This window comes from Oreochromis niloticus, linkage group LG22 (genome assembly GCF_001858045.2).
Source record: "Oreochromis niloticus isolate F11D_XX linkage group LG22, O_niloticus_UMD_NMBU, whole genome shotgun sequence".
Lineage (NCBI taxonomy): Eukaryota > Metazoa > Chordata > Actinopteri > Cichliformes > Cichlidae > Oreochromis > Oreochromis niloticus.
Window position 1 is genome coordinate 14,002,519 of NC_031985.2, and position 26,929 is coordinate 14,029,447.

General features: G+C 39.9%; 2 protein-coding genes across 2 annotated transcripts; one reads left to right on the forward strand and one right to left on the reverse strand.

The window, feature by feature from the left end:
* Positions 1-700: 700 nt before the first annotated feature.
* On the reverse strand, positions 701-18,887 carry psmb2 (proteasome 20S subunit beta 2). The gene is made up of 6 exons (XM_003447178.3): positions 18,667-18,887; positions 17,029-17,151; positions 16,822-16,892; positions 3,356-3,518; positions 2,997-3,046; positions 701-934 (listed from the first exon to the last, which is right to left on the reverse strand). Exons 1-6 carry the CDS (start codon positions 18,755-18,757, stop codon positions 833-835), a joined length of 600 nt encoding a protein of 199 aa, XP_003447226.1. The 5' UTR covers positions 18,758-18,887; the 3' UTR covers positions 701-832.
* Positions 18,888-18,998: 111 nt separating this feature from the next.
* On the forward strand, positions 18,999-20,679 carry cdca5 (cell division cycle associated 5). The gene has a single exon (XM_005452746.4). It carries the CDS (start codon positions 19,031-19,033, stop codon positions 19,811-19,813), a length of 783 nt encoding a protein of 260 aa, XP_005452803.1. The 5' UTR covers positions 18,999-19,030; the 3' UTR covers positions 19,814-20,679.
* The last annotated feature ends 6,250 nt before the right edge of the window (positions 20,680-26,929 follow it).

Sequence of the window (26,929 nt, forward strand, 5' to 3'; positions counted from 1 at the left end):
GGAAAATAAACAAGCGGACACGATGTGGTTTTACCGTCTTTGTTGCTAACGACAACGCATAAAAACAAGCGCTTGTCCGTCTGTAGTGTGGTTATATTAAATATAAGAGAAAGAGAGAACTTTAAGAAATTAATATAGCCACTACAGTGACCATCAAAATAATGAAAAAATATTGCCGTAAACAGTTTATTTTGCGACACCACGAAACAAACGATAGCGTAAAATGAAACGATAGACGTTTTTATATCGTCATCCGATATATATCGTTATATCGAACAGCCCTATTACAGGGCATGGTGCCAGGTGATAATAATAAAAAGCCAGACTTTATGAACGTCTTGCATAATCAGTGAAAATGTACGACATGGTCTGGAGATGTGAAAAAGTTGAACGAGGAATAAAAAAACCATAAAGCAGGACATGTGGTCACCCAGCACACAGCTTGTGTGATCGTACTACTTCTCGTTTGTGCTACACGTGTTTGTCTTTACCATAAATCTCACACAATCGTAAAAAAGATGCTTTTCCCTTTACATGCGCACGCGTGTTTTAATACACGTGTACGAGCGTAAGCAAGTGTACATTACCCACATGCCCTCTCACTGAGTACAAGTGCAAAGTACACAGCCAGAAGGCTGTTCTCATTCAATGTGCAGATGAGCACACGAGAGAACGAGAAAGCACCACAGGGACAAAGAGCTTGTATCTCAACTGTGTGTCACTTTTTATTGGAACAGAAAAAGCAGGGAGGTCAGTGGTACAAAAAAAAAAGAAAAAAAGAAGAGAGAACGAGAGAGAAGCGATTGTGATGGTGGGTAGTTTTGCAGTGCGGTCACTTGGCGCCGAGGGTGAGCTTCTCCAGGTCATGGATGCCCTCCTTGTCAATCAAACGGACGGTAAAGGAGGGGAGATTCAGGATGAAGCGTTTCTTGAGCTGTGAGAGGGAGAGAGAGCAGACACAGGAGGAAATTTAACAACAAAATAAGATGAATGGATTTGGGATGAAGTTACAGAAAACCAAACTTTATCTAAAAAAAAAAAAAAAAAAAAAAAAAAAATAGATGCAGAGAAGCAGGGTATGAAAACAGGTGAAAAGTGACATACTTTACACTCCAGCTATTTTTACCTCTGTTATATTTAATAATCTATACATGCCACTGTTCAAAAAACTCAATATCCTGCTGTTTGTATGATGTGAACCTATTAATGTGTCAAGACTGATCAAAGCTACCAGGTTGCCATTACACGTGAAGCGAGCGTTTCGAAGGATTTCAGTAAAAGGTGTTAAGTGCATTTACTCTTTTATTCTGATCTGTAGCCATGAAAATATGCAATGCTTTAAATATGAATGTTGCTGCAAAGAGAGTTTTAAAATGAGGACGCTGCGTCACAGCTTCTGGGTTACCAGATCTAATCTAAACCTACGCAGATGTAATAATATGGTCAGAAGCTCCCCTTCTGTTGCTGAGTTACATTGTAAATACAACACACAATATTTTCATCTCTTCTTCATTTATGGACGAGAACAAGTGCGGTCACAAAAGACAGTTACAAGGATTGTAATAAAATGATTCCCAACCAGTTTTCTACTATGTTTAATTTACTCATGCATAAAATATAACTGACTATCAGATGTCCAGAAATTATAAGTAAATGCACAGACTTCTCTAAGGAAAAAGACTTGACTCATAAATGTGCGACTCATAAAAGTCATCCCCAAAATATAGCAGGTTAAACTGATAGTAAGCTTGTGGAATATTTGAATAGTTTCTCTTAAGTCAGTAGAGCAGGTCATCTACTGATCGGAAGGTTGGTGGTTCGATCCCTGGCTCCCCCCAGTCTGCATCCCAAATATCCCGGGGCAAGATATTAACCCTAAGTGGCTCTCCGATGCGTCCATCAGAATATGAATGTGTGTGAATGTTAGTGAGAACTTAAAATTGTAGAACAAAGTGCTTGTTTAAATGGGTGAATCTGGCATGTTGTATTAAGCGCTTTGAGTACTCCAGGAGAGTAGAATAGCGCTATGTAAGAATCAGTCCATTTATATCCTAAGATATCGCCACCACAAGGATGGGATGGGCGGATAACCTGGATTCAGAAATACAACACTTGGAGGCCACAGAGGCAAAATAATCAATAATAAGTAAAACATAAACAGCTCTCTCGTGTAAAAACTGGATTATGATAATAAGAGTAATCAAAAGTAAGAATACATAATTTTTTAAGGTAATAGACAGGTGTTTCTGCTTTACCTTTGTGGAACAATATTGACTTTAAAAAAAAAAAAAAATCTGTCTGTGATCATGTAAGAAATCTCAACCAATCAAATCAGGAGGCGGACAGACCTTTTGCCTTCCCAGGTTACAGAGCTCACTGAAATTGTGGACACTGGAACAATCGAAGTAACTAAAAATGTTTTAAGTGTTTTAAAAATGGGCAGCAGTGTGAGCTTTGGGACATCTGCACAGGGGGTAGTGGAAGTTGTCTAATGTTACTTAAAAGGGTTTTCACACATAAATTAGATCGGGACACTTTCCACAGCTGTCCTTTCTCGCGTGTAATCCACATCAGGGATATTACCATCAACTCAAAAACATCTGTCCTTATATTCAGTCTTTTTCAAGACAACCATCAGGATGAGGCTGAGACAGCTACATGACTGTGATCCAAGTGGTTGCACTGTAGTACTCCCACATCACCTAAATAATCACCAAAAACTAAGAGTGAAATAAGTAAAAACGTGAAATGAAACAAAAAACTAACACAAGTAAATCTACTCTGGAAACAACAACAAAATCTAAGAAATAACTTCACAAAACTATTATAACTCTGACAGGAACTAGATGCTGTAAATACTGCGGAGATACATGTATGACTATTAAATACCCGAGAGTATGTGTGGAACTGTCAGAAGTTAATCTTGACATAATAAATATTTGAATAAATATCGGTTTTCATTTATGCGAATGAAAAAAGAAACTGCTTCAACTCACTTCTTCAACACACTTCTTCAGCAGATCTACCGCTTCATCCCGACTCAGATCTAGAACACAAAAAAAAAGAAAAAAGAAAATACAGTTTGTGGTGCATCATACGGGGGTCACAGGTTACTTTAACAAATGCTGGAATTAACATAAAAAGTTTGAGCTGTAAGACTGAGAAAAAAAAAAGTCATTTATCACCACCAGGAAAAAGTCGTTTATCACCACGCCTCGAGCCAATCTCCTGACCCGAGTGTGAACAAACTCTATAACCTCTGCAGTGATTTCATCATCCTCTCCATTTCTCTGTCTCACAGGAACAATGAGAAGAAGAGAAAACAACAAGATACGAGGCGTCCGTATGCACTGACCTGGTCTGTAGTATCGGTCAAGAATGGAAAGAGTGAGGTAGGCTCCGTAGCCGTGGGCAGCAAAGGGGGCCTTGGCCAGGGAAGACAGGTGGTCCATGTAGTAGAGACCTGGGCCGTCTGTGTCATCATAGCCTGCCAGCAACAGGTTCACGTGGTATGGAGTCTGGAGACGCAGGAGGAGGAGGAGGAGGCAGCCGAGGATTAATATTCAAGTTTATAACCGTGAACAAACAAACTAAATGTGTTCAGTTTTAAACGCAACACCTCTAGAAACAGGTTCCTACGTGCGGTTTAGTTCAGAGCTGCAGGATCAGAAATGTCATAAATCAGTGCTCATGAACACCTGTAGGAAGACTTCACATCTACCTGTGTGCAGCTCACAGTTGTCAGAAACCAATGCAGAGACTATAAGCTCAGTTTTAACAAGGCGAGTAACAAAACTGAGCTACTGTTAGTGTTAGTTACCTCTGTCAAGGACACTTCATGATTTGTTTAGACTGTCTGAGAGCACGATTATTAAAAGATTTATGGGTAAGTGTGGAAGACAGATTTACCAGAGATGGGTCTCGGCTCAACTTAGCAGAATTGTTAACATTTGGAGCTGATTTAAGATTTGATCGAGACATTTGCGACAGAGCAAAATCCCCTAATGGGACTGGTACATCCAGAGACTCAATTTAACCTCTAACTAAAAGCCCAAACCATGAAATGACTGCCAGACAATTGAGTGTTTATTAAATTATCTGACAAAAAAATGAAATATTAATTAGCATATGAGTTTTAATATTTCTATCATATTTGTTCCCCCCTTTTTAACTTTATTGCTTAAAATGCTTAAAGTCAAAGCATCAAAAGGGCGATTGAGTGGTTACTGCGTTTAATCCTTGCTTTTATTGCTCATCCATCGAAATCCTCTGACAAGCCAACTGGATGCATTTATTCAGATACTGGAAAGCTGCTCCAGAAACACTGAAGACATGATACAAGTGTCTTAAGAGGCTTTCTGATATTTTTTGAGGAGTGAAGTTTGGATCCACCAGCTGCAGGCCTCTACTCTCATCGGGCATCACATGAGGTACGATTTTGAACACGGTGCTATGTTTATTGTCTCCATTTAAAAAGTTTACTTGTCTGCTCCAATTAGAGGTGCTAACACTTCCAAAGATGGTTTTACTCCAGGAGCCAGCTCACAAGATTAAGACGGCACTTGAAAAGTGCAACTTCTCTTTCTCAACTTAGCCCAAATAAATTGCTCCTAATTATCGACTTTGATTTTTCCACTTAGCAGAGACGTGGCGTGCCGCACACAGCGGCAACATTAACAAAACATAAGCAGCAGTGTGACAGAGAGAGACACGCTAGGGGACGAGTCAGAGAGCGGGTTTGCAACGGAGGGAGCGGAAAAGGTGATAGTGGGTCACAGGACAGAGGAGGTGAGTGTTTTTGTGTGTTTAAGGGGGGGAAAAAGGAATCAGGGTGTCGTCGGCAGTGTGACATCTGCTGGGAGCCAGCGCCCCCCATCCCTACCCCCTCCCTCTGTCTTCATCCCTTCTTTCACTTGCCCCCCCCTCCCACTCCTGCTCCTCCTCCTCTCTCCGCTGCCTTCACCCTGTGCCCTGGAGTAGCGCCAGGGCTCATTAAAAACTTCTAAAGTCGTTTCTCTTGCCCCTACCCCCCTCTCTCTTTTCAAATTACATCTTTTACGCTCCCAGCCTCGTCTCCCTTCTCTTCCTCCAAAACACCAACTTTCTATCTTCGCTGTTGCAAGCTCTTGTTTCTCATTTTCAATAAAAAAAAAAAAAAAAAAAAAAAAAATCCCTTTAAAGCAGGACTAATTTTTTTTGGAGGGGGTTAAAACAACTTGTGGCCTAAATTCTGACTGAAGTAGAAGCAGAAGGGTAATGTGTTGCACGAGGAGGAAAATGGGGACTCTTAACGACAATAAGACTCGCATTACACCAGGCACCTGCCCTCGTGCTTTAATTCATGTCTGAGACGACCTGCTTGTTTCTGTGACTTGTGGGTTGGCGCTGCGTGTGCCACGAGGGCAACGATGATCGCTGCGCTCCCTGTGGGAGCAGGCTTTAATGTGGGTGTATTTTAACGATGGTTTCGAATGCGCGCACACACACACACACACACACACACACACACACACACAGTGAGAAAGAGAAATGGTGTTTGCAGGAGTGCACAATGAGCGTGAATCTCAGGATGAATATCTTAATGTGTGTGTGTTTATATGTGTGTGTTTTAACTCCTATGTGAGCTTGCAAACGCCCCAGTGGCGTCACCCCCGCCCACCAGACAGCTGTCTCACTGGTTACATGTAACAATGATACAGTCTTGGCATCAAAATAACCTTCCCCATGTCACCTCGGAGGGAACCAGGCACCTTGTTAACCCTACCACCTGAACTCACACCCCAGTTAATACGCAAACAATACACATCATATGTTTTAATCCTCCCTGCCGTGACTCCTGCTCACAGCCAAGCAAGGCGACTGTTGGGCCATGAGACAAAAGGCTTCACCCGTAACCCCTGCCATCGCCTTAAGCAGACACAAACCTGCTTTAGATGGAGGAACAGCTAGCCAAGAATTACTCCAACACTGCCCCTCCTTTCATAGCTCCAATGTGTAACTTTACAAATTTGGCTTTTGCGAGTGACACAGTAACATGGAAACTACAAATTTTCATTTGCAGGACCAATTTAAGTGTGTGACCTACAGGCTAAAACATGCACAAAAAATTTCAAGACGCAATAAATAAATAAAAAAACCCTTTAAGTATCATCAGAGAGTATAAAAGACACATGTAGCTTTTAGTTCTGAAAGTGAAAAGTAAACAAATGTGGATGTGCTTTAAACTTACGTTCTATCTACTGGCCAGTAGGGGGCGACTCCTCTGACTGCAAACAGTTACATAAAAATCTGTGGCAATCTGTGTCCTGTGACCTCAGAGTTTAAGGGCCCAGTTGATAGTTTCAGGTCATACTGACTAAAACGTGAAGTTGATCTAACAGTCACATCTGTCCCTCGCTCTTTGAACACACTCAGCTCAAGGCTTCATCACGGACTTTACAAACTAATGGTCGATTTTACTGTAACTGTAGTCAAGGGACACGTTTTCGGGTTCCTGCTTGTAATCCGAGTTCTAGTGACCAATCATGTTTGAGCGGTCTTTACCTGCTTTGAGGTAAAGAGTCCATGTGTTTGCTGACTTTCAGTCTCAAAACCATGAGTATTTGTCATAGCAGATCATTAACTGGTCTTTAATTTGTGACGATTGAATCTGGTTAATTAGAATACATTTTAACATATGGAGCTAGTTCCCTCAAATGACTGTCATTTTTCACCTTTTCTACTTCTAATTCAGCCTTAGTCAACAAATGGGGTTAATCCATATCTGGAAATGCCACGGGCTATCCGCTAATTATAATTTTCAGTCTCTTGCTCAATTATTTTTTTGTTTTAAGAATTTATGTGTGTTCCTTAACAACAACGGCAAACAAACCATTAAAACAAAGTGCCTATATCCCTTATCTGCTATTTAAGGCGGCTGTTCAGGAAGTCGTAAAATATTGGGTGTTTTCCCCAAGTCAGGCCAAGTCAGCAGACTCGACAGCATGTTCCCCAATTTATCCACCACCTTACTAAAAAAATAAAATAATCAACAGCTCTAGTGTTTCTCAGTGAGCTTTAAAGGTTTTTGCTCACATAGAACCAATTGGGTACCAGCTGGCTATAACCTGAAGACTAATCCGAAGAACAGCCTGGGCAGCGTTACGTTTCTCCAGCCTGAGTGTATGCAATCAGTCACCACTCAAGACAATGTTTGCATTTCTACCAAAAGTGCTGCAGAGCACTTCAGAAGCTGTACTTCACTCTAAACAACGCCAGGTTTAATAATCAGCCCGCAACAACCACACGAACACGACAGGCATCAATTTGATACCAAGTACATAGAGGGCCAGTATTGCTGATAGCGAGGGGAGAACAGTGTGTTCATGATTTATGAGATGAATCATAGTCAATTTTCAAATTCTGGACACACTTCAATCACCACTAAACCAATCTGATTTTTACTTTCCACGAGTTATTAACCAACAAAACACACCTTTCAGATTTTCTTGTAAATGTTCTTTAGCCTATAAATAAAATAGACGTGACAGTCAGCACAAAAAGGTTCAGACGTTTTTCATAGTGCATGTTTCATTTTAATACTATGAATATTGGGTTGATCTGCTCACCTGTAGTAAAAATAACTTCTGAAACACTCCTGGTGTGATTTGAAATTGATGGACCAAATTTGTGTTGATCACACGGCCTAACAGAAACACCCTTTGTGAGTTCCCAGGATTAGGCATCCAATATCTGACCCTAAACTTCCTAATCCTGTGGGAGTGGTTATTTACAAATGTAGAAACACTTTTAAAAAAGCTAAAATCAGATGACAGCTTGTGGTTTCGCGATTACATTTCACCAAACACAGCCCTCCTTTTGTTCTTCATATGGATTGTTTACCAGCATGCAACCAAAGCAAATGTGACTGGTTGATATTGCTCTAGACACACAAACCAGGAAACTTCTGGTAGCTTGCCTACAGATATCTGCATTTTTATAAATACTCCAAAGCCCTAATCTAGCTCTTTCTACCAATTTCCAGTCTTTGCGCGATTTAAACTTAGTGAACTATTTTTTGTAGGCAGGAGAGAGGCATCCATCTTCTCATCTAAACCATGGAGAAACTTCTCTGTAGTTGTGAACACAAATTAAGGTCAGGCTTCTAAAAAATCATCACAAAGTCATCCCTAAACACTCCTCTGCCACGTTCCAGCACTTCCCTTCCTGCCATCTCTCCCCTCCTCCCTCCCTTCCCCTTATTTTTGCACCCTGCCCCGGGGCATGTTCTCTTTATTGGCATTTCTCCTCAATCTGCTGTATTAATTGTTCATCTGTGCAGGAGCAGGGGAGCCGCGTGCAATATGGTGCCAGTAATTATTTGTACCCACTGTGTGCCCATGCTTAAAAATATTTTACAAACCCATACGGGGTGAGCTGTAGATCATCACTGCACTGCAGCGATCTAACTGTTGCAGCAGTCTTATAGAAAAGGGTAAAAAATAAACAGATTGAACGTCACCTATTTGAACAATATATCTGTTCAAATGGGACATTTAATGTTCTTCATCAGCCTCAAAACAGCTTAATGCTGTATTTACAAACCTTTTGAGGTTCCCTCCATTAAATTAACCTCATGTCTTGGCCTGCTGTAGCTACCAATATCAAAAATCCCAATCTGCAGCATCTTTATCCATGATTGAGGAATTTTCTTCTGTTTTGTCCTGGGACTAAAAACATGTTCCTCCTTAACTTAGTTTGCTTTTGTTGAATAAGCCTGCCTTTTGTTTCTATAAAGCAATAGATTAACCATGATATTTCCGTATAACGTTATCATTTTTATTCACTTTTACTGCAAACAAAAATGGGAAAATTCTTATTTACAAAAGATCTGAACAACTGGGATCACACATGGCTGTAAATATTAAAAAGCAATCTAGAAACTATTTAAGCTAAACCTCACCAAGCCTGACTCTCCCTTACATTCATTGATTGTAACACGCCAAAATGCAGAAACCGAAATCAGTGAGTGATATCACAGTGTCTACGTCCATCCAGAACAATCCTGGTGATTAATGTGTGATTGACAAGCAGCATCAAAACAGGATGACAAAAGTGAGTATAAACTGCTGATAAAAGGCACAAGTGGACTATAAACCACTCTTACATTCCTCATATCAAAGCAGAGCCATCAAATCCTCTCACTGTGTCAGAGGGTCAGGTTTTTCCTTTAATTTGTGACCTGTCCGTGCATCACAGCACATAAAGAGGAACAGCAAAACAAACAGAGGCAAAGCAAAGCATTCACCCCTGGATCTTTGCTCTGTGGTGAGTTTCACACATATCATTACTAATATGCATGCAGCAGACCGAGGCCTCAGGTGATTATGCTGCTTTCCCCCCTCCTTTGTCTCCTCTCTATAGCTTGAGTGAACGCAGTACTCCAGAGGTTACCAGGGTTGTTTTTTTTCTATGCAACGGGTTGGTAAGCACATAGTCGTATATGAGCAGGGTTTCACTGTCTCTGCGCCGACATGCTCTGCTGACTTTAGCTAACTACACCTCCCGGAGGTCTGCGGCCACTGGGGAATGACATCTTTCAGACTCAAGGACTCATCTGTAATTTATCCTGCAGGAATAAAGCCATGTGAATTAACAATATACCACTGATTAATTTATCAGCCACTGGTTTTTAACCTAGGGCTCTGGACATGGAAGTGGGATCACAAATTTTTTAGGAGGGTAAAAAGATAATTTAAGGATGGCATAACGAGAAAAAAAAAAATAGCTATACATGATTTAATCAGATTAATTAAAATATATTTCAACATATGCAGCATATTCCCTTGGACTCCTGGCATTTTTCAGCTTAATCTACATCTAATCTAGATTTAGTCAACAAATGGGCTCTCAAACCATATATGAGAAATTGGCCTGTAGGATCAAAATAATGTCTATCTTCATATGGTTTTGTGGAAGTTAATGACGAAACATTAGAGACACACAACTGGTCATCTGTCAGTACTGAGTTAACACATTAGTAAAGTTTTACCACCAAAAATCAAAGCAAAAATACCAGATTAACAATCCTGACTAATAATTATAGTGGGCACATATGTCAGCCAAATTTACTGAAGGAAAAATCCGTTTATTGTGTTTTATTTTTTCAGGTAAATGATCCCAAATTCACTGATTTCAGATAGTCAAATGTATTCAAATTTCCTTTTCTTTCTTAATAACCTGAATCATTTGTTTATACCTATACCTCTGTGAAACGTGGCCTTTCCTTTGTATATCACTGTTGATTTTTTTTTAACTCATCTAAAAACAAAACAAAAAACAAAAAAAACAAAACAGTAGATTAAACAGAAAAATAGTTTATAAATAATCAATGACCTGGAGTCCTGAAGTCTTGACATAAACGCTGCATTAATTGCGTTGCTCAGATTTATTTTAGGTAGCGGTTCCTGACCCAAAAATAAACTTCAGGGCCAACACAGAATGGCAATATGTATCATAACATCCACCCAGTAGACTGTTCAAGACTTCAGCCAAGGATCTTTCTCGGTTTCACTCTCAAAAAGACAAGATACATTAGTTATTCTACATATGCAAGATGTTCTGCGGGGGGATGGGGGGGTGGGTAGCGGCACAAAAAAACTTGTTTATACAACATAATTTGCAAATGTCCGTGTACTCTGGAGGTTGATGAATGTGAGGAGAGCATAGCTGGAGGAAGGTGTGGGATGCAGAAGAGAAAGTGCTATTGCTTCAGTTTCTGAGCACTCCTGAGAACGCAGCATTACTAAATCCTGCACTCATAAAACCAAATTCATATCCGTGAGGCACAAAAATAACGATACACTTGCAGCTTATGGCAAGGCATGAATATAAATGTTATCCCACAACATGCACAACCTTGACTGAATAAAACCATCTCGATCCTATAGGTCCCTCTGTGTGCATGTATATTGTATTTTGTGAGTATGTTGACTCCTACTCCTTCTCGCACTCCAGTCAGTGTGCTGTTGTCTACTGGGTTTAGCGGTTTCCCTCGAGACCTCTACTTCTACTCCTCCTCCTGCTGCTGCTCCTCTGCCCCTATCCCCCGTTCGATGTGTCCCACATTCCCTTCTCTGCCACACTAATTGTTTTTTGTAATTATTTTCACCCTCCTGCTATTGTGACAGGCAGCAGCTACACTACTCTTAACAAATTACTGCATGAGATGCATCGAGGACCATACAGACGTCTTAGTAGAGAGTTAAAAAAAATAATAAAAGAAAATGTGCATGTGTAGTGCAGGCTAAAACAAATTAAATGATTCGTTTTTAGATTAGTTTGTACTTTAAAGCAACTGTCCAAACTAAATTACCAAATGTTATGCAGTTCTAGTTCCAGCTACTCAAGTATAATGCTTTTGTTTCATAGGAAAGTTGACATTATAAGCTAAATGCATAAAACAAAGATTCAGACACTGCAATCTCTGCAGAAAAATAAACTGTACTCTGACTCAATTCAATTTTATTTATATAGCGCCTAATCACAAAAATAGTTGCCCTAAAGTGCTTTATATTGTAATTTAGATTACAATAATACAAAGAAAACAAAAAACCCCAACAATCATATGAACCCCTTTAGACAAGCGTTTTGGTGACAGTGGGAGGAAAAACTCTATTTTAACAGGAAGAAACCTTCAGCATCTCCACTTACTGTACAGAAACTAAAAGAACTTGACACAAAGATTGAAACATTTTCAGGAAAGGTATTGCAAATCACATATTACTGTAATGTGTGAAGTACAGAGAGAAAGTGAAAAGTTTTGCCGTTATCATTTGGCTGTATTGCAAAAACAAAGGAGAATTAAACTCCAATGAGAAGTCCACGACTCTCAGTCATCTCCAGGACAACTTAATCTTGAGCAACTTAATATGAGCAGTTTGGCTGAAGACCCAACTTTAAATGGAGCGGTACTTGTATAGCGCTTTTCTACTCCATGTGAGCTCTCAAAACACCTCATTCTGCCATTCATATCCACACTTTCTCTGCCCAAGCACTTTTATAACATTCACAGACCAATGGATGGGAAAACTCGGTTCAGTTTCTTGCCCAACATGCAGATTAAAGACGCCAGGTATCGAACCACCAACGTTTTACATGACCTTCTCTACCTCCTCCTACCTACAGCAGGCTATAGTTCCCTTAAGTTCTGACCAATAATGTAGGAGGAGTGATTCTTGTGAACTATGGAAGGACAGGCGAACGGCATGAGCTCATCTGTACTTTGGTTGAATGGGCTACAAATGAACAACCATGAATAAAATCTCAATCTATTAAATGCTAAGAGAAAATAGAATGTTTTTAGAAAAACAATTAAAACTTGATCAAGAGAAACGATTTTGTTTCTGTAAAATCAAAAAAGTCGCAGTAACTCGTGAGAGCAATGTGTGACCTTATCTGATGAGCACCTATTAATTTGCCTGCCAACTTTCTGAGAACAAAAATGTAAATTATGCTCAAGAATATGTTACTTTATTTATAAAACTTTTTAGCTGTGACTAAAACTTCTTAGGGGGATGTCAGAAATTCCCCTTTGGAGAGAAAAAATAAATAAATCAGGTTTTATAAATCCAAACATATTCCTGTGAAGAGTTAGAGAAGTTTCCACGCATCAAGTATCGAAACAGACATTTTTTGGTTTCATGATTTCCCGATCAGGACACTATTTTAACTTTAGGCCAAAGTCTGTAACATTGATGAGTTAAACCCTTTGGCATATTTTGTTCTTGTCAAAAAGTTTTCCTATATCTGTATTAAGGCTTTAAGGACAGAGAAGGCTGTGTGCACGAAAAACTGTAAAGCTCTTAAGGCCAATCAGAGAGATGTTTGTCAACTTCTTAAAATGATAAATAAATGCCCCCCCCAACACAAAAGTAAGAGTGTGGGATGCTCCCCTCACAGTCAGTTAAACTAATTATTGTTGACTTAATAATGAACAAGCAGGATTATTATGGTTAGGGTAATATTTATTTTTGGCTATGTGTGGAAAAACATTTCAGGTAACAGAGCTAAAAATAAAACTAGAAAACCAGAACTAACCGACATCGTATTGTATATGCAAAAAAAAATTAATAAATAAATAAAAATACAAAACTTTAATTTTAAAAAAAGGGTAGGAAATGTATTTTGTTTTAGTCAATTTAGTATCACAACCTACACGATGAAGATCTGGTGCATATGGGGAAATTATGATTCGGGTGTGGTAACGTGTAGACCTTTCGTCTACCTTTAGAGAGTGCCTGTTGTCAAGATGGGGGGCCGTGTCAAAACTATGTGGTACAACCAATCTGTGGGCTACTCATGCTTGTGCTGTTGTTGGACCATCGCCCAGTGACAGAGAAAATATGATATATGATTTCCCCTCACTATGATCAAACACTTGGTGACAGTGAGAAGGAAAAAAACCCTTTTAACAGGAAGAAACCTCCAGCAGAATCAGGCTCAGGGAGGGTCAACCATGTTCCACAACAGGTGTAAATACAAAGAGCTAAAGTGAAACCAGGTGCTAGACCGCTGAACAGCTTTAAGCTTAGGTCAGCTGGAGACCTGATGGCTCAGCAGTCATTCCTCTTATATTTCTTTGAAGTCTGCATAGTCGGTGCACTGTAATGTAAATTTTCTGCAGATGAGTCTGTGCAGTCAAGAAAAAACAGGCAGACAAATGGATGTTGGAGGGACATTCGCAAAATCTGACTGATGAAATTTATGTCACTGGAACCCAAATGGACCTTAGTGCACTTGCATTAAGTATTGCCCTGTAATCCCCGCTTTACTCACCAGGCTATCAGGAGGCTGAACTCTGGATGTGTACAACATTATATATGGCCCGAAGTGCCACATATGTCACTGGAATTTAAAATTGAACTTGATAATTGAAGAATGTGAAAAGATAAACTGAGTACAGAAGAAAGTGATAAATAGTTTTTCAGGACCCCCAAAAAACATGCACTATTTCTAGAGACTGCATTTAACCCTGACTGAGCTTGCACTGTGCATGAACAGTCTAGAGAGGCATCAAGCAAAGCATAGCACAGCAGGTACATACAGCATGCATGAAGAATGAGAGTCAGTACCAAAAGCAGATCACTTTCTATGAGAAAGAGCCACTAAACTACTCGGCTAGTCTTTTTAAAAATATTTTAGCTACTAGTAAATTAGTCACCAGGAACATTTTTAACACAAAGACAAATAAAATGGTTAATTAACATTAAAGTGTTAAGGTACTGAACCCCCCACCACCACCTCTATATATTACAATATAACTTCTGCATGAAGAAATACAGATAAAGTAGCAGTAATTTGCGCATTTGGAAATCTCAGTCTTGGCTGGCTTGTTGTGTAAAAGATGTAATACAACACTAAAGGTCAAAACCAGAGTTTTTTGATAAGACATTCAGCAGATCTGCGTAGTGAGGGTGAGAGACAGGCCTGCAGGCTCAGGTGTTACAGGAAATCTCAGAGGGAGAACCCTCAGTCACCTTTCACAACAAGCTGACAAATGTACCTGGCTCTGTCAAAATGCATCTGCTGGTTTAACATGAGTGTCTCAAGCTGACAATGATACAAACACATGTGCCAACTCAAGTGGGAGTTCATTCCCACCTGAGCTCCTCTGTAATACCACCTCTTCAGCACCACCACAACGCTGCCGTGTCATCAACACACTTAGGGCTTCTGTTACTATGTTTTCATTTTCATTTTGAGCAAAGAAAATGAATTTCAAGTAGAAACTAAAATACATTTTTAAATTGGATGAGTAAACCTACCTTATATGGTTAGTCTTACTTGAATTAGTTGGTGATTTTATCATTTGTTCCCTTAAGCCAAATGAGATTGCAAATACTGGCAGAAGACTGTAATTAATTTAAAATAGAAATTAAAATATTTATAGGTATGTTCATTCATTACTCCAGGATGAATATGCTTAATTCAGACAGTGACCACTGGAACTTGGGATTAATTAGCAACTGTTGTTAACAGAGAAAATTTACAAGGATACTAGTGTTGAGATGATTTGAAAATAGGCAAAAGGGTAGAAGTATACTTGAAGCAAAAAGTAAAATATGGAGGAAGACAGAGAGTCCAAGGCAGAACAAATGCATCTTTGCAAGATGACATATCTGTGGGGAAACTAAGCGAGCTCAGGTTGTTTTCTGTTAGACATGATAGTCATTTGGGCTCAATCATATCTGAAACTAGTGACGAAAAAATGTTTAGCCGAACACCAAATATGATATATGTTGCATTGTTTTGCTGATTTCTTTATTTTGTTTTATCTGCGCTCATTTTTGAAACCTTAAATCTTCACACCAATTATGATTTTACTCATTAAGGCAAAACTTTGTGATTTGTGGAGACTCACCTGCAAAGGATCAGTTAGAATGATCAAACTCTGAATAAGCAGGGTGGAGAAAATTTTTCATCCACAAAAGATATCACTTCTTTATGTCTGCATAGTGTGTATGAGGCACCTGAAGTCAAACAATTATACTGGTTATGATTGTAGTCTCTGCTCTCTAGTCTCAAAAGACCACATTTTCCCCAGGGCAAGAGAAAACAGCTCTCACAAAACACAGGTTACGACCACTGCTTTACGTCAAGCTCGTGGCTGTGACAGTTTTTAAAAAAAAAAAAAAAAAAATAGCAATCAGGTGAGGCCGCATTCAACAAATAATTTTTACAATATCAAACATATAATAATAATAAAAAATGTGTGGATTTCTGATAGACATAAGGTAAAGTAAAATATTTTTTCTTCACTTTGTTAAGTGTTTTTTTTTTAAATCTTTTTTCTATCCAAACGTATGAACTCGTTTGTGAATTTTATTTTTCTAAGGATCTCTTTTTTCACAAGTCTAAATCGGCACATTAATGGGCCCATAACAGAGAGTGGGGTCCTGATGGTGTGACATATGCTGCTGGAAACTCAACACTTTCCTCCACAGATAAACATCAAGGTGTTGACTTAGTCAACTCAGTGCTTAAAAATGTTTAGCTTCCTTTGACATTTAGGTAATATATTAACTGATCTGTACACTTAAGAAAAAATATCTTCCTAAAGTATTACTTATTACAACAACTATTAAGTGGCTGGACAAGGAACCACAAACTAAAGAAGAATGATTGGTCACTGCAAAAGAAATACAACTAACTAAAACCGACTAAACAAAAACAAACAAAGACGTGAGAATATTATGATCAAATCTGATTCTACTGATATAATTTGGATTCAAGTGCAACCCTATTGTTTTCAGCATTGAATGATCATATTAGGTAATCTTCACTGTGCCAACAAATTAACTAACAACTCAGACAAAGTTTTTTACTTGTCGAAATAACGAATACACCTATAATTTCAAGCTAATTCTTATATTAAAAGACAATGCTTGAAGCCATTCTTCTTCAATTAAAAAAAAAAGAAGCACACAGTAAAATGGACTGTAGTACTTAGGGATGTACAGATTGTCTCCAGTCACGACCAATGTTGATGTGTAAAATATAAATCTGTCAAAAGTTTGTTCTTACTTATCTGGTTTCTGTTATGTGGTACCACCAAACTTCTTCATTGCAAGAGAAATAAAGAAACCTTCTTTATAACAAAAAATTAAAAAAATAACTTAAATAATTTACAGTTTTCCAACTCTTTACCACACTGTCTTCGATTAGCCGGTGCAAAAATTAATGAGACACAAAAATTAAAATAAAATTGACCACTTTGACTTTATATCCGTGTAGTCTTACTACATTATTCTGTTTTTTTAATAAATATATCAGGACATTTACCCTGCTCCGAAGATAGTCTGCCAGGTTCTTTCGCGTGAAGTTTGCTGCTGCTGCTGGACTGAGCTCATAACCTAAGAAAAAGAAGGCACAAAACTTTGGATATAAATGTTTTTAGCAAGCAAACTGGTTTCCCGAAAACATTTTAGAGTTAAACTTAAAACCTATAAGGACCAGCAGCATCACAACGATCATGTCTGAGATCCTTACCGTTCCTCATTTTGTAGAGCTGCACATTCTTCTGGATGTACTCTGCAAACTGCACTGTGTCTCCAGCTTCTCCCACACACAGCAGCAAAATCTTCTCACTGAGCTTGAACATCTTGTCATAGTCTGAAAAAATATAAAGAAGAACACAAATTCATTAGTCTGTTCCTAAATTGTCTTACAGTTTGTAGTCAAACCTTTATACACACACACACACACACACACACACACACTAATCATGACCATGGTAACTTTGGGCTATTGATGATTTCTCTGAACTGTTCTTTTTCCAGCATAAAAAGGATTTGACTGACACCACTTTTTGGATTGACAAATACTCAGAACAATAAAAAAGCCCAAGAAACTGTAGTTTTACACAAGTTAGGAAGATCTCTCGGAGCCATCTCTGAACAACTACAGATTCCAAGATCATCCGTTCAAACAAATGTATGCAAGTACAAGATGTATGGATGTGTCACCACTTTGGGTCTTCCCCCAGGTGTTGGCAAACTGTCACTCTCAGATAAGAGGAAACTGATTAGGCTGTTCAGGAACAACCCAGGAACCACCAAGGCTCAAGCCTACCTTGAACTAAAAACTGCTGGTGGCACAGTGCACAGCGAAGGGTGTTTGCATCGCCATGGACTGAGAGGGTGCCCACCAGGAAAGAAGCCCCTGCTCCAAAATTGCTGACCACATGGACAAGACAACATGGACCAGTCAACGATCAAAGTATTACGGCCAGACAAAACAATAACTGAAATATGGCCACAATGACAAGATGTTGTTTGGAGGAGGTGACCTGTTAAGCCTGGTGGTAGCATCATGCTCTGGGGCAGTTTGCTGGCAGTGGTGCTGGTACTTTAAACAAAATGCATAGAATAATGATGAAGGGCTACCTCCAAATTCTTCAACCTCACCCCTATTTAACAGCTTGCAGGTTGAAGCATCAAGAAGTGTGGTCAAAACCCAGTCAGAATTATGCAAGTCTGTTGATGGCTTCCAAAAGTATATGATCAAGGTACAACTTGCTAAGGGAACCAAATAATCCTGAGGATGTGTGAATATATTTGACCCTGTGTGGGTTGGTGAAAATACGAAATAAATTGAAACTTGTTCTCCCAACTCTCATTTTTTTTATTCATTAAAGATATATGCTATACAATCATTTCACCCTGCAAAAAGAACAGATCAAACAAATCATTAATAGGTTAAAATTATCCATGGTGAGTGTAAGTAAACTTCCATTTCCACAGTGATGCAGTGACTTTCACTTTCGTTGTCAGTAACCTTCTTATGGCAGCTCATGCAAAGGTTACCAACTTTAGTTACGAATGAAATGTAGAGTTGATCTATTAGCTAGGAAAAGGTTATGATAATGCTGAGAAAAAAAAATCAAACTGCGATAGAACATATTATTTGCTACTCTACTGTTAGCTTTGTTAGCTCTAGTCACATTCACAGTGTATAGTTACATGTAAATATTTAGCAAAAAGAATTAAAAAATGGTTCAAGTACTACTTATTAGAAGCAGAAAGCCGGTTTAATGCATTTAGAGACTCTAAAATGTAGCTATGTTAGCAAGTATGTCTAAAATAACCGGCTATGCGGCTAAGGCTACAAGCTAACGCGTTGTCATACCGTGTTTCATCTGAATGATGCTGCTTGCTGCAACATTATCAGCGGCGACGAGGACAAAATCCTGTCCCTGTATCCCGATTAAATATTCCATTCTGTTGAACTGACAGAAGTTGGAGTATTTATATAAAACAGATTAAATTATGAGCAGTCTCTTTGCCTCGCCTGTATGGATTACACAGCAAAAGTTTGTGATAGCCGGCGCACAGTGTTTACGTCACAGCAAAGGAAGCTCGTGTTTTCCACGCGACGCGGGCGGGCAATTTGAACGTTCGCTGTTGTTGTGTGCCCTGTGTTGGTTGAGTTACAGTCTGATCCGCTGTAAGAGAAGAAAAAAGATCTGGAGTTTCTTTAGGAGACTGTTGGGATGAACGAAGGGACTCCTCGGAGCATAATGACGGACTCTAATAGCCTTGACAGCTCGCAGCGGAGACGTTCCCCGCGGCTGAGCTCTCCGCAAGCTCAAAGTGACAACAAAATGGCGCTGCCGTCTCTCGCTGTTAAACGCTCAATCACTGTGAGAAAAATAGCGCCCAGAAAAACAGTCGCGTTATCGGAACAGAACAAGGAGAACACGCCGAGGCCGTCCAGCTCTGAGGGCATCCAGCAGAAAAAGCAGGTCTCCACGCCCGGTCCCGTCCCCGGCCGAGAGAGCAGCTCTTCCTCGGCTAAGAAGAAAAAGAAGGCCGCTATGCCTTCACCGATCCTACCCTCATCACCGCCGCCTGCTTCTCATCCCTCGCAGATGGATCCAGAAGACGCGGTGTGGTCGCAGAAGGTACGCCGATCTTACAGCAGGCTCAGCGAGAAGTCTTTCAACAGCCCCGAGTCTCGTGAGACCTTATTCGGCTTTGAGAAGCTGAAAACCCCAGAGGTCCGGAGAGCCGGGGTGTCCAAGTTTGGCCTGGAGGTTTCCGCAGGATCATTTACAGGACTGAACTCATTCACGTCTTTGCTTGAGGCTGATGACTGCGGTGGTTCAGCTTTCCCCGAGCCGGACCCAGACATCCCCGGAGTGGCTGTGGTGAAGGAGAGGAGGAGGAGGAAGAAGAAGGTCCAGCAGATAGACACCACGGAACTTGACGCTCTGGCTGCACAGATGAATGCAGAGTTTGACCAGGCTGAGGAGTTTGAACTGGTCGTGGAGTAAATATTCAAGGGAAAAGAGAAAGACTTGGGCAGCATGCTTGTGTTTGTCACAGACATGCACACAAACACTGACTCTGGGAGGACTCTGCTGAAAATGTGCTTTTCTTACTCTAAACATTCAAGTTTTATCTGTTTTTATTTGTTCTTATTGTAAAGTTTGATCATTTTGGAGTTTCCTGTGTTTATTTGTTCCTGTAAATGCTCTTAATGTGATTGCTAGTCATTTTGTGGATGCTTGCAGACAGGATAGTTTTTGATGTTATAATGGCCCCATAGTTACACAAACAAGACCAAAATTAAAATTTTTAGATACATTCACCTGTAGTAAAATCAGTCAGGATGCAACAATATATCAGCAAATATCAGGGTTGTTGACTGGCGCTGGTATTTTTCAAATAAGATGCCTTTCACTGATTTTTATCTGGTGTGTGACCATCGCTTTTACTCTGGTGGGATGTTAAAGGCTTTTAAGACAGTTGTGTTCTTATTATAATCTTATTATGAATATTTCATTATCTCCCCTGGCATAAGGGTTGAATAAATAACAATAAAATGAAGACAAAAAGAATCTTGTGTCACCCTGGAAGCATAATACAGGGGGAGTTGTAGCCTTTAAAGGGGCAGTTTTCTACCCTGTAGAGTACATTTTGTTTCTCTTAATGTTTGTAATAGAGGCTGAAAACAAAAGATTTTGGTATAATTTTCTATATCTAAAACCAGGATATTTCCTCTTTTATAGAGTGTTTGAATCCACATTTATTGACACAAAGGTTCTATAGCAGTTGCCAATACTCTCGTCCTGAACTGTTTTCTTATGTGTCTTTTCTTGGAAATTTTCATGTAAATAAATGCTAAAGCTGGATCTGACTTCTGAGTCAAAGTAAATTGTTTTATCCTTTATTTTTCCCAAATTACACACAAATTCCAACAATATCTTAATTTATAAAACAAAAGAAATAGAAAATAACAAAGACGACCATCACAGACTTGCAACATTATAAATGGTATTTTCATCTTATTCCAGCTGTAAAATGAATATTACACAGAAATCTGTTTATTTAATCTGTCACTAGTATTCTGAGGTTTGAAATGTGTACTGAGTTATTGCCTGATGATGGCACTCAGGATTAGCCAGCACAGACTAACAAGGTGCTAACCAAGCACGCTGACAGCAAAGAGGTGGTCTCCAGTGGTTATGATGAGGTGAACTGAATGACTGAGTGGGCAATGTGTCTCTGTTTAATGAGAGTGGTGGACATTTTTCCTCCAGAGTCTCTTAAAGGAGTTGATAGAGGATCATTTGCACTAACAAGGAGCTATGTTCTGAGTAACCAATGCTTCTTGAAAACTTGTCAGGATTTGTTGATTTATTTATGACTTAAAAAATGAAGAAGGGTGACGTGAGGAGCTGTAGTAACTGCAGAGGGATGAAGGTGGTGAGCCACACCATGAAGATATGGGAAATAGTTGTTGAAGCTATGATCAGTGAGCAGCAGTATAGCTTCATGCTGAGAAAGAGCAATATATATGAGATGTTTGCTTTAGAGAAGTATAAAAAAGGTTAGAAGGAGCTGTCTGTGTAGGTTCTCTGCCATCCAGGTCATGGAGCTCGGAAAGAAAAGCAACTGGACTTCTTTAAGATTCGTGAAGACGTCTTATCCGAGAAGCTTCTTCAGTTCTAAAACCAAATGGTGGAGAGTCCCAGGTGTTTAAGCCCTAGTGGGAGTTGTATCTTAAGAAGGTTATTGACCGACTATTGATTATGTGCCTCAACACACGAGCCAAGGTGTGAAAAATACTACTAGTTAACATTCACACTCCAATGAGCACATCAGAAAGCCACTGGAGTTCAGTATCCTCCCCAAGCATAATTTGATATGCAGACTGGAGCAACCAGGGATCCATGTAACAACATTCCAATATGTGGATGACCCTTCCTGACCTATAGTCACCCCACAAACTTACAGGACATGATATTTCCAGGCAGTCTCCCATCTAAGTACTAACCAGGGCCTGCCATTGGATCAGGCATATTCAGGGTGGTATGGCTGTGAGTTAAGGGTTGGTTTAACAGATGCTAGGGATAGGACAAGATGGCATTAGACGATCTGTTGTAGTGACCCCTAAAGGGAGCAGCTAAAATAAGAAGGTCTGACTTACAAAATGACACATTTGTTGCTGACAGACACACTTGTTTGAATAGAGGACACGAAAGATCACCAAGTTGATTCATCTGGTATTATACCGATCTAAGTCCATATATTTACATTCAACAGCTGACCAATGGGAGATTTTGAATAGATGAGTATCCTCATCCACGTTTTCAAAAGTGAAGTACACCCCTAATCTTCACACGGCCAATGGAGTCAAATCACTCAAACCAGGATATATCTGCTGTGAGGCAACACTGTTAACCACTGTGCTACCCAGTACCCCAACACATCAGCCAAACTGCTGCATACAGATCCAACATGTGAGACTTTCAGGTTAAAACATTAATGAAATTATCCAAAATGTGAAATATTAATTTCAGAGATATCTGTTGCCATGTTGCAGTGATAGCTACTGATTTTAGATGCTAACAAATTGGCACCTACCCATGCTCTCATTTAGTACCACTCTGTACCCCCTAATAGAAAACCCATCAACATTTCTTTTAGTTAAATATCAGAGGAGAAAGAAGTAGTACTGTCAAGGCAGTCAGGAAAGGAACCCACAAAGAGAAGCTGAAGGTTTTAATATGAGGGCTGCCAAGTTAGGGCTTGTTTTTAGGTTATATATAAGTTTGTGCATTGTTTAGCATTGTCGCCTCACAGCAAGTTCAGGTTCAATTCTCCTGGCTGGTTGCCTTTCTGTGTTGAGTTTGCATGTTCTTCCTGTGCATGGGTGGGGTCTCACCAGGTACTCTGGCTTCCTCCCACAGTGGAAATACATTCGTGTCAGGTTAATTGGTGAATCTAGATTAATGAAGGATATCAATAGATATTGCTTCCAGTTTATTTAGTAAAGCAGATATGAATGCATAGGTAAATGCGGCTCCTCCCTTGGACATCGGACAACAGTGAAGATTGGAGACCTGGTTGTTTGCAGGAGACTGAGATTGTGTGGCTTCTGCAGAAGATCATGCAGGTGAGTTGTTGGATGACTTATATTTTGTAGTTGTGTTAGACACATACAGGAGACCAAATATGTAATTTAAAGACTGTCAAAAAACACAGAAGTATTCTTTATAATGTTACAATCCAAACAGTATCTTATTTTAAAAATTTCCAAATGGAGTCTGATGGGAAACTTACCATTCAAAGAGTCTTAGTATTTGTTTGGAAGTTATTTGTTATTTTGACATGTCTCTCCGTCCCCCCCAAGTACTCTTCCACATGGTGGCAATTGTAATGTTTTAGTGTTTAGGTATTAATCTAGCAGCTAAACCTGGATTACTGTTAGATGCTGAACACTAAAAGTTGGGATTGAAAGTTCTTTATTTAATTAGATTTCAATGTAAGCCACAATTTAACCACAATTTTGGATTTGTTGTCCTTGTTGAGCTCACTGAGTTTAGAAAACCCTTAATAAAAGACAAATTTGGCTTTTTCAGTCAAATTCACGCCATGGTCTGTGCTTTTCAGGTTATTTGGGAGAGTTTCAGTTTTATTTGTTGTTAATTTGAGCCTCTTAATTGTTCTTATGCTTTAATTTTTGAATTGCTTGGTTAGTTTAGTTCTCTTTAGTTTTAGATATTTAATTCCTCATGCTTTAATAGCCTTCCTAGGCTCTTTTTCTATCTTGATGTCAAGTCTTAAATAGTTCCAACTGTGTGCCCGTTTCCCTCGTGTGTGTACCCTTTGAATTTATGCTATCTCTTGCTCCTTCTTGATTCACCTGCATAGCCTCAATAAAGATTTGTATGTATTTGTATTTTATGTAAAACCTGCACATTATGACAGTTAAAAGTTTTGCAGAAAAGCGTGTTTGTGTTCTTCTTGGTGGTGGAATTTGCAAAATGTGAAACCATCACCATCACTTGCATCACATGAGTTGTTTTATTTATTTGATTTCAAATGAGATTCTTAATACCATTAAAAGAATCACAGCTTTACCTTGTCAAGCTCTTTTTTTGCCCACTCAGTAAGTTATTTATTATAATACTGTGGGATGCTTTACGAATGCCCACTGCTGTTAATGAAGACAGAATTGCCACATCTTTAGCAATATATAATATTTGCTGTATTCTGTAAGACTTTCAGCTTTATTGCTCGGAATCGCGATGAATAAACCCCGAAGATCTTTATTTAAATTTAAAGATGTGATCCACACTCTTGCACAGATACCAACCTTGGAGAGAAAAAAAACAACCCTGCCTCCGAATAAGCTCTGAAGTTCAGTGTTTACCTCCGCTTAGAGCACATACACTTGCTGATAGTATTTGAGAGTGTGTATGAGGAAGAGGTGCGGAGATATAACGAGTGTGTGTTTGGATGTGTTGCAGCGAGTGAGTAAATCCACAATTTGCTCACGCATTTTAGGGTGTGCAAAGCGCGCTCTGTTTTCTTCCTCAGGTGCCATTTCATGTTCGTACCCTTCATTTGGTGTTTCAGTGCAGACATTTTTTATTTATTTATTTTTGCACAACACATGGCGGTGGCTTGTGCCTTTTTGTATATTTTTAACAAGATATTCATGTCTACTTGTCATTAGGAGTGAAAGTTACAAACAGAGTGAAGCGAGGTGTGGGGGGTGGTTTTCAGCCGTCACTGCCAGAAACACTTATTGATTTGCAATTCTGCTGCTGCTTCTTCTTGCAGTTGAGTCTGCTCATGCTGACTTTCAGGAGGTTTTATACTAAAATTCATGTTTTTCTTTTTGTTTTTTTTTCCCCACCCAGCCCAAATCTCTTCCCCTGCTTTTCCCTCTCTCTTCTCTGCTCCCCTCTTTACTCCCCCCCACCTTACATTTCACTCACGGCAGTTGTCGCTGGTTCAGCTTGACTGCTTCGTTAGGGCTCATCATTTGCATTCAGATTAATTATCTAATTACCGACAAATGTCCGGCGGCCACCCCACACTCCGGCTCGTCAGCTCTCAGCCTGTAATTATTTTAATCATTTACTTTCATCTGGAGCTTTCCTGCCATACTCCTGTGTTTAGAGGCCATTCTTAATTACCCTGCCAAGACACTCTTTTCATGAGAGGGAGGGGAGGAGGGGTTGGTTTGAGGGAAAGAGAGCAATTGGGTGAGGGAAAGTGTGTGTGTGTGTGTGTGTGTGAGAGAGAGAGAGACAGAAAGAGAGAGAGACCGATGGGGACATGATCCAGAGGCTTTGACAGCACAGAGGAAGCTCAATGCTCTGCTAGATGCTCTCTTTCTCTCTCTCTTTCTCTATCCCCCCCACCTCCTCCCATACCCCCATCCAACTTCCTCATCTCTCCTCTCACCCACCCACCCCTCACCCCCGCCTCTACGCCCCGCTTTCCCCCCCGTTATACTTCCTCCCTTTTTCCCTTTATCGCAAGCACACACAGGAATCGCCCGTGGGCTTCAGTGCTCTGACTGCTAATACACTGACACACACACAGATTCACATACACACAACACACACACACACAACACACAGAAACAGGCAGACGAGAGAGTCATGCGCCCTGTTTGTGGCACTCATCAGGATGCACACATCTTTCCACTATCTGCCTGGAAAATCTATACTCCTCTTAGCTCGTCTGTGTGCCTGTCTGCCTCCCACCACCATCCATCCATCCATCCATCCATCCATCCATCCATCCATCCATCCATCCATCCATCCATCAGACCCGCATGGCTGTACGCTCCACATGTCTGTCTGTCTTTCTCTCACCATGTCTTCTTCCTCTTCCTCCATGTTTGGACAGGCTAAAATCAGGCCTGCTGCTCCCTGTCCTCCACTCAGGACGATGGGTCATCTCACCCCGCCCGCCCTCCCATCCTCCCCGTGACCGCTTCATAATGATGCTCTCACTCATCCCTTAAGCCACTCACCCCCTCTCCCTGACTGCTCTTGTTAAGAAAAGCAAGAGTGAGGGAGAAATGAGAGGGAGAGAGAGAAAGAGAGATACAAGCTCTGTAATTGGGCTCTTGAATTTTTAAGTCACTGGGGATGAAAGTTTAATGAAAAGATGATTATCTACCAGTTTATCACACCACTGTTTCATATTTCATTTTCATATTCTCATTCTGAGCCGCCATTGTCCGCTCTGGCAGCTGTGGTAAAGGAGCTGTGATCCAGTGCGTGCGGAGCAGAAGAAGAGGAACAGATGCGAAGAAGAGAAATGTTAAGGTCACGATGCACAGGGGGCACTTTAAGGAGATGCAGAGGAGATGTTTTGTCACTCACAGCTCAAAGTGTTTATTATTCCACCTTTTTTTGGGTGGGGTGGGGTGGTATTAAAGCTGATTTGTCACATTGATCATCGTTTATGTCTCCTAAGAGAAATGCTTCTCTCATTCATTATTCCATGAATCACTGTCTGTTTGGCAGATGTTGGTGCAGAGTTGACGCGGTGCTTGTTGGAAAATCTGAGACAATCAGCGAAAGATAAATGTGTGTGATACAGAAGAGACACTTTAAGGAAACACAAACGGCAAATGTTGACACTAAAATGAGGATTTTTTTTTAGTTTTTATGGGTTTCCATGTTATTGACTATTATTTATTTCTACTAAAACATTCTTAGATGTTCATGCTTAGGTTGACTGAGCCAGTGGGTGAGGAGGAGATGCACAGATGAGAGCAGTATCTGGAGATGATGAAAGGAAGGCCTTACATTTCTAATGACTGAAACAATGCTTCTGTTGTTGGGTGTGTTACCAGCTCTGTCCATTCAGTAAGCTACTGAAAATAGCGAGCAAATGGGAGAAAATATGAAAGGAAGGCAAAAATTTATCCCATGATTAGGAAGAGACACTTCAAGAGATTTTCATGGATTTAATAGCATTTTATAAATAAAGTTAAATACTTAGTCTTAGCTTCAGTGATCCAGTCAAGAAATAACACCTTAATAAAACCAAGGACAGTATTTGAAACTTTATTCACACGATTTTAAACAAATGAAAGGATGAACATGTTCCTCTTTTGAGTGGGTGCTGGT

Coding starts and splice junctions, on each gene's coding strand:
- psmb2 (XM_003447178.3), bottom strand. CDS start 18,757: ATGGAATATTTAATCGGGATACAGGGACAGGATTTTGTCCTCGTCGCC. Junction 16,893..17,028: donor GCTCTACAAAATGAGGAACG/GTAAGGATCTCA, acceptor TCTTTTTCTTAG/GTTATGAGCTCAGTCCAGCA. Junction 3,047..3,355: donor TGACCGATACTACAGACCAG/GTCAGTGCATAC, acceptor TTTGTGTTCTAG/ATCTGAGTCGGGATGAAGCG.
- cdca5 (XM_005452746.4), top strand. CDS start 19,031: ATGAACGAAGGGACTCCTCGGAGCATAATGACGGACTCTAATAGCCTT.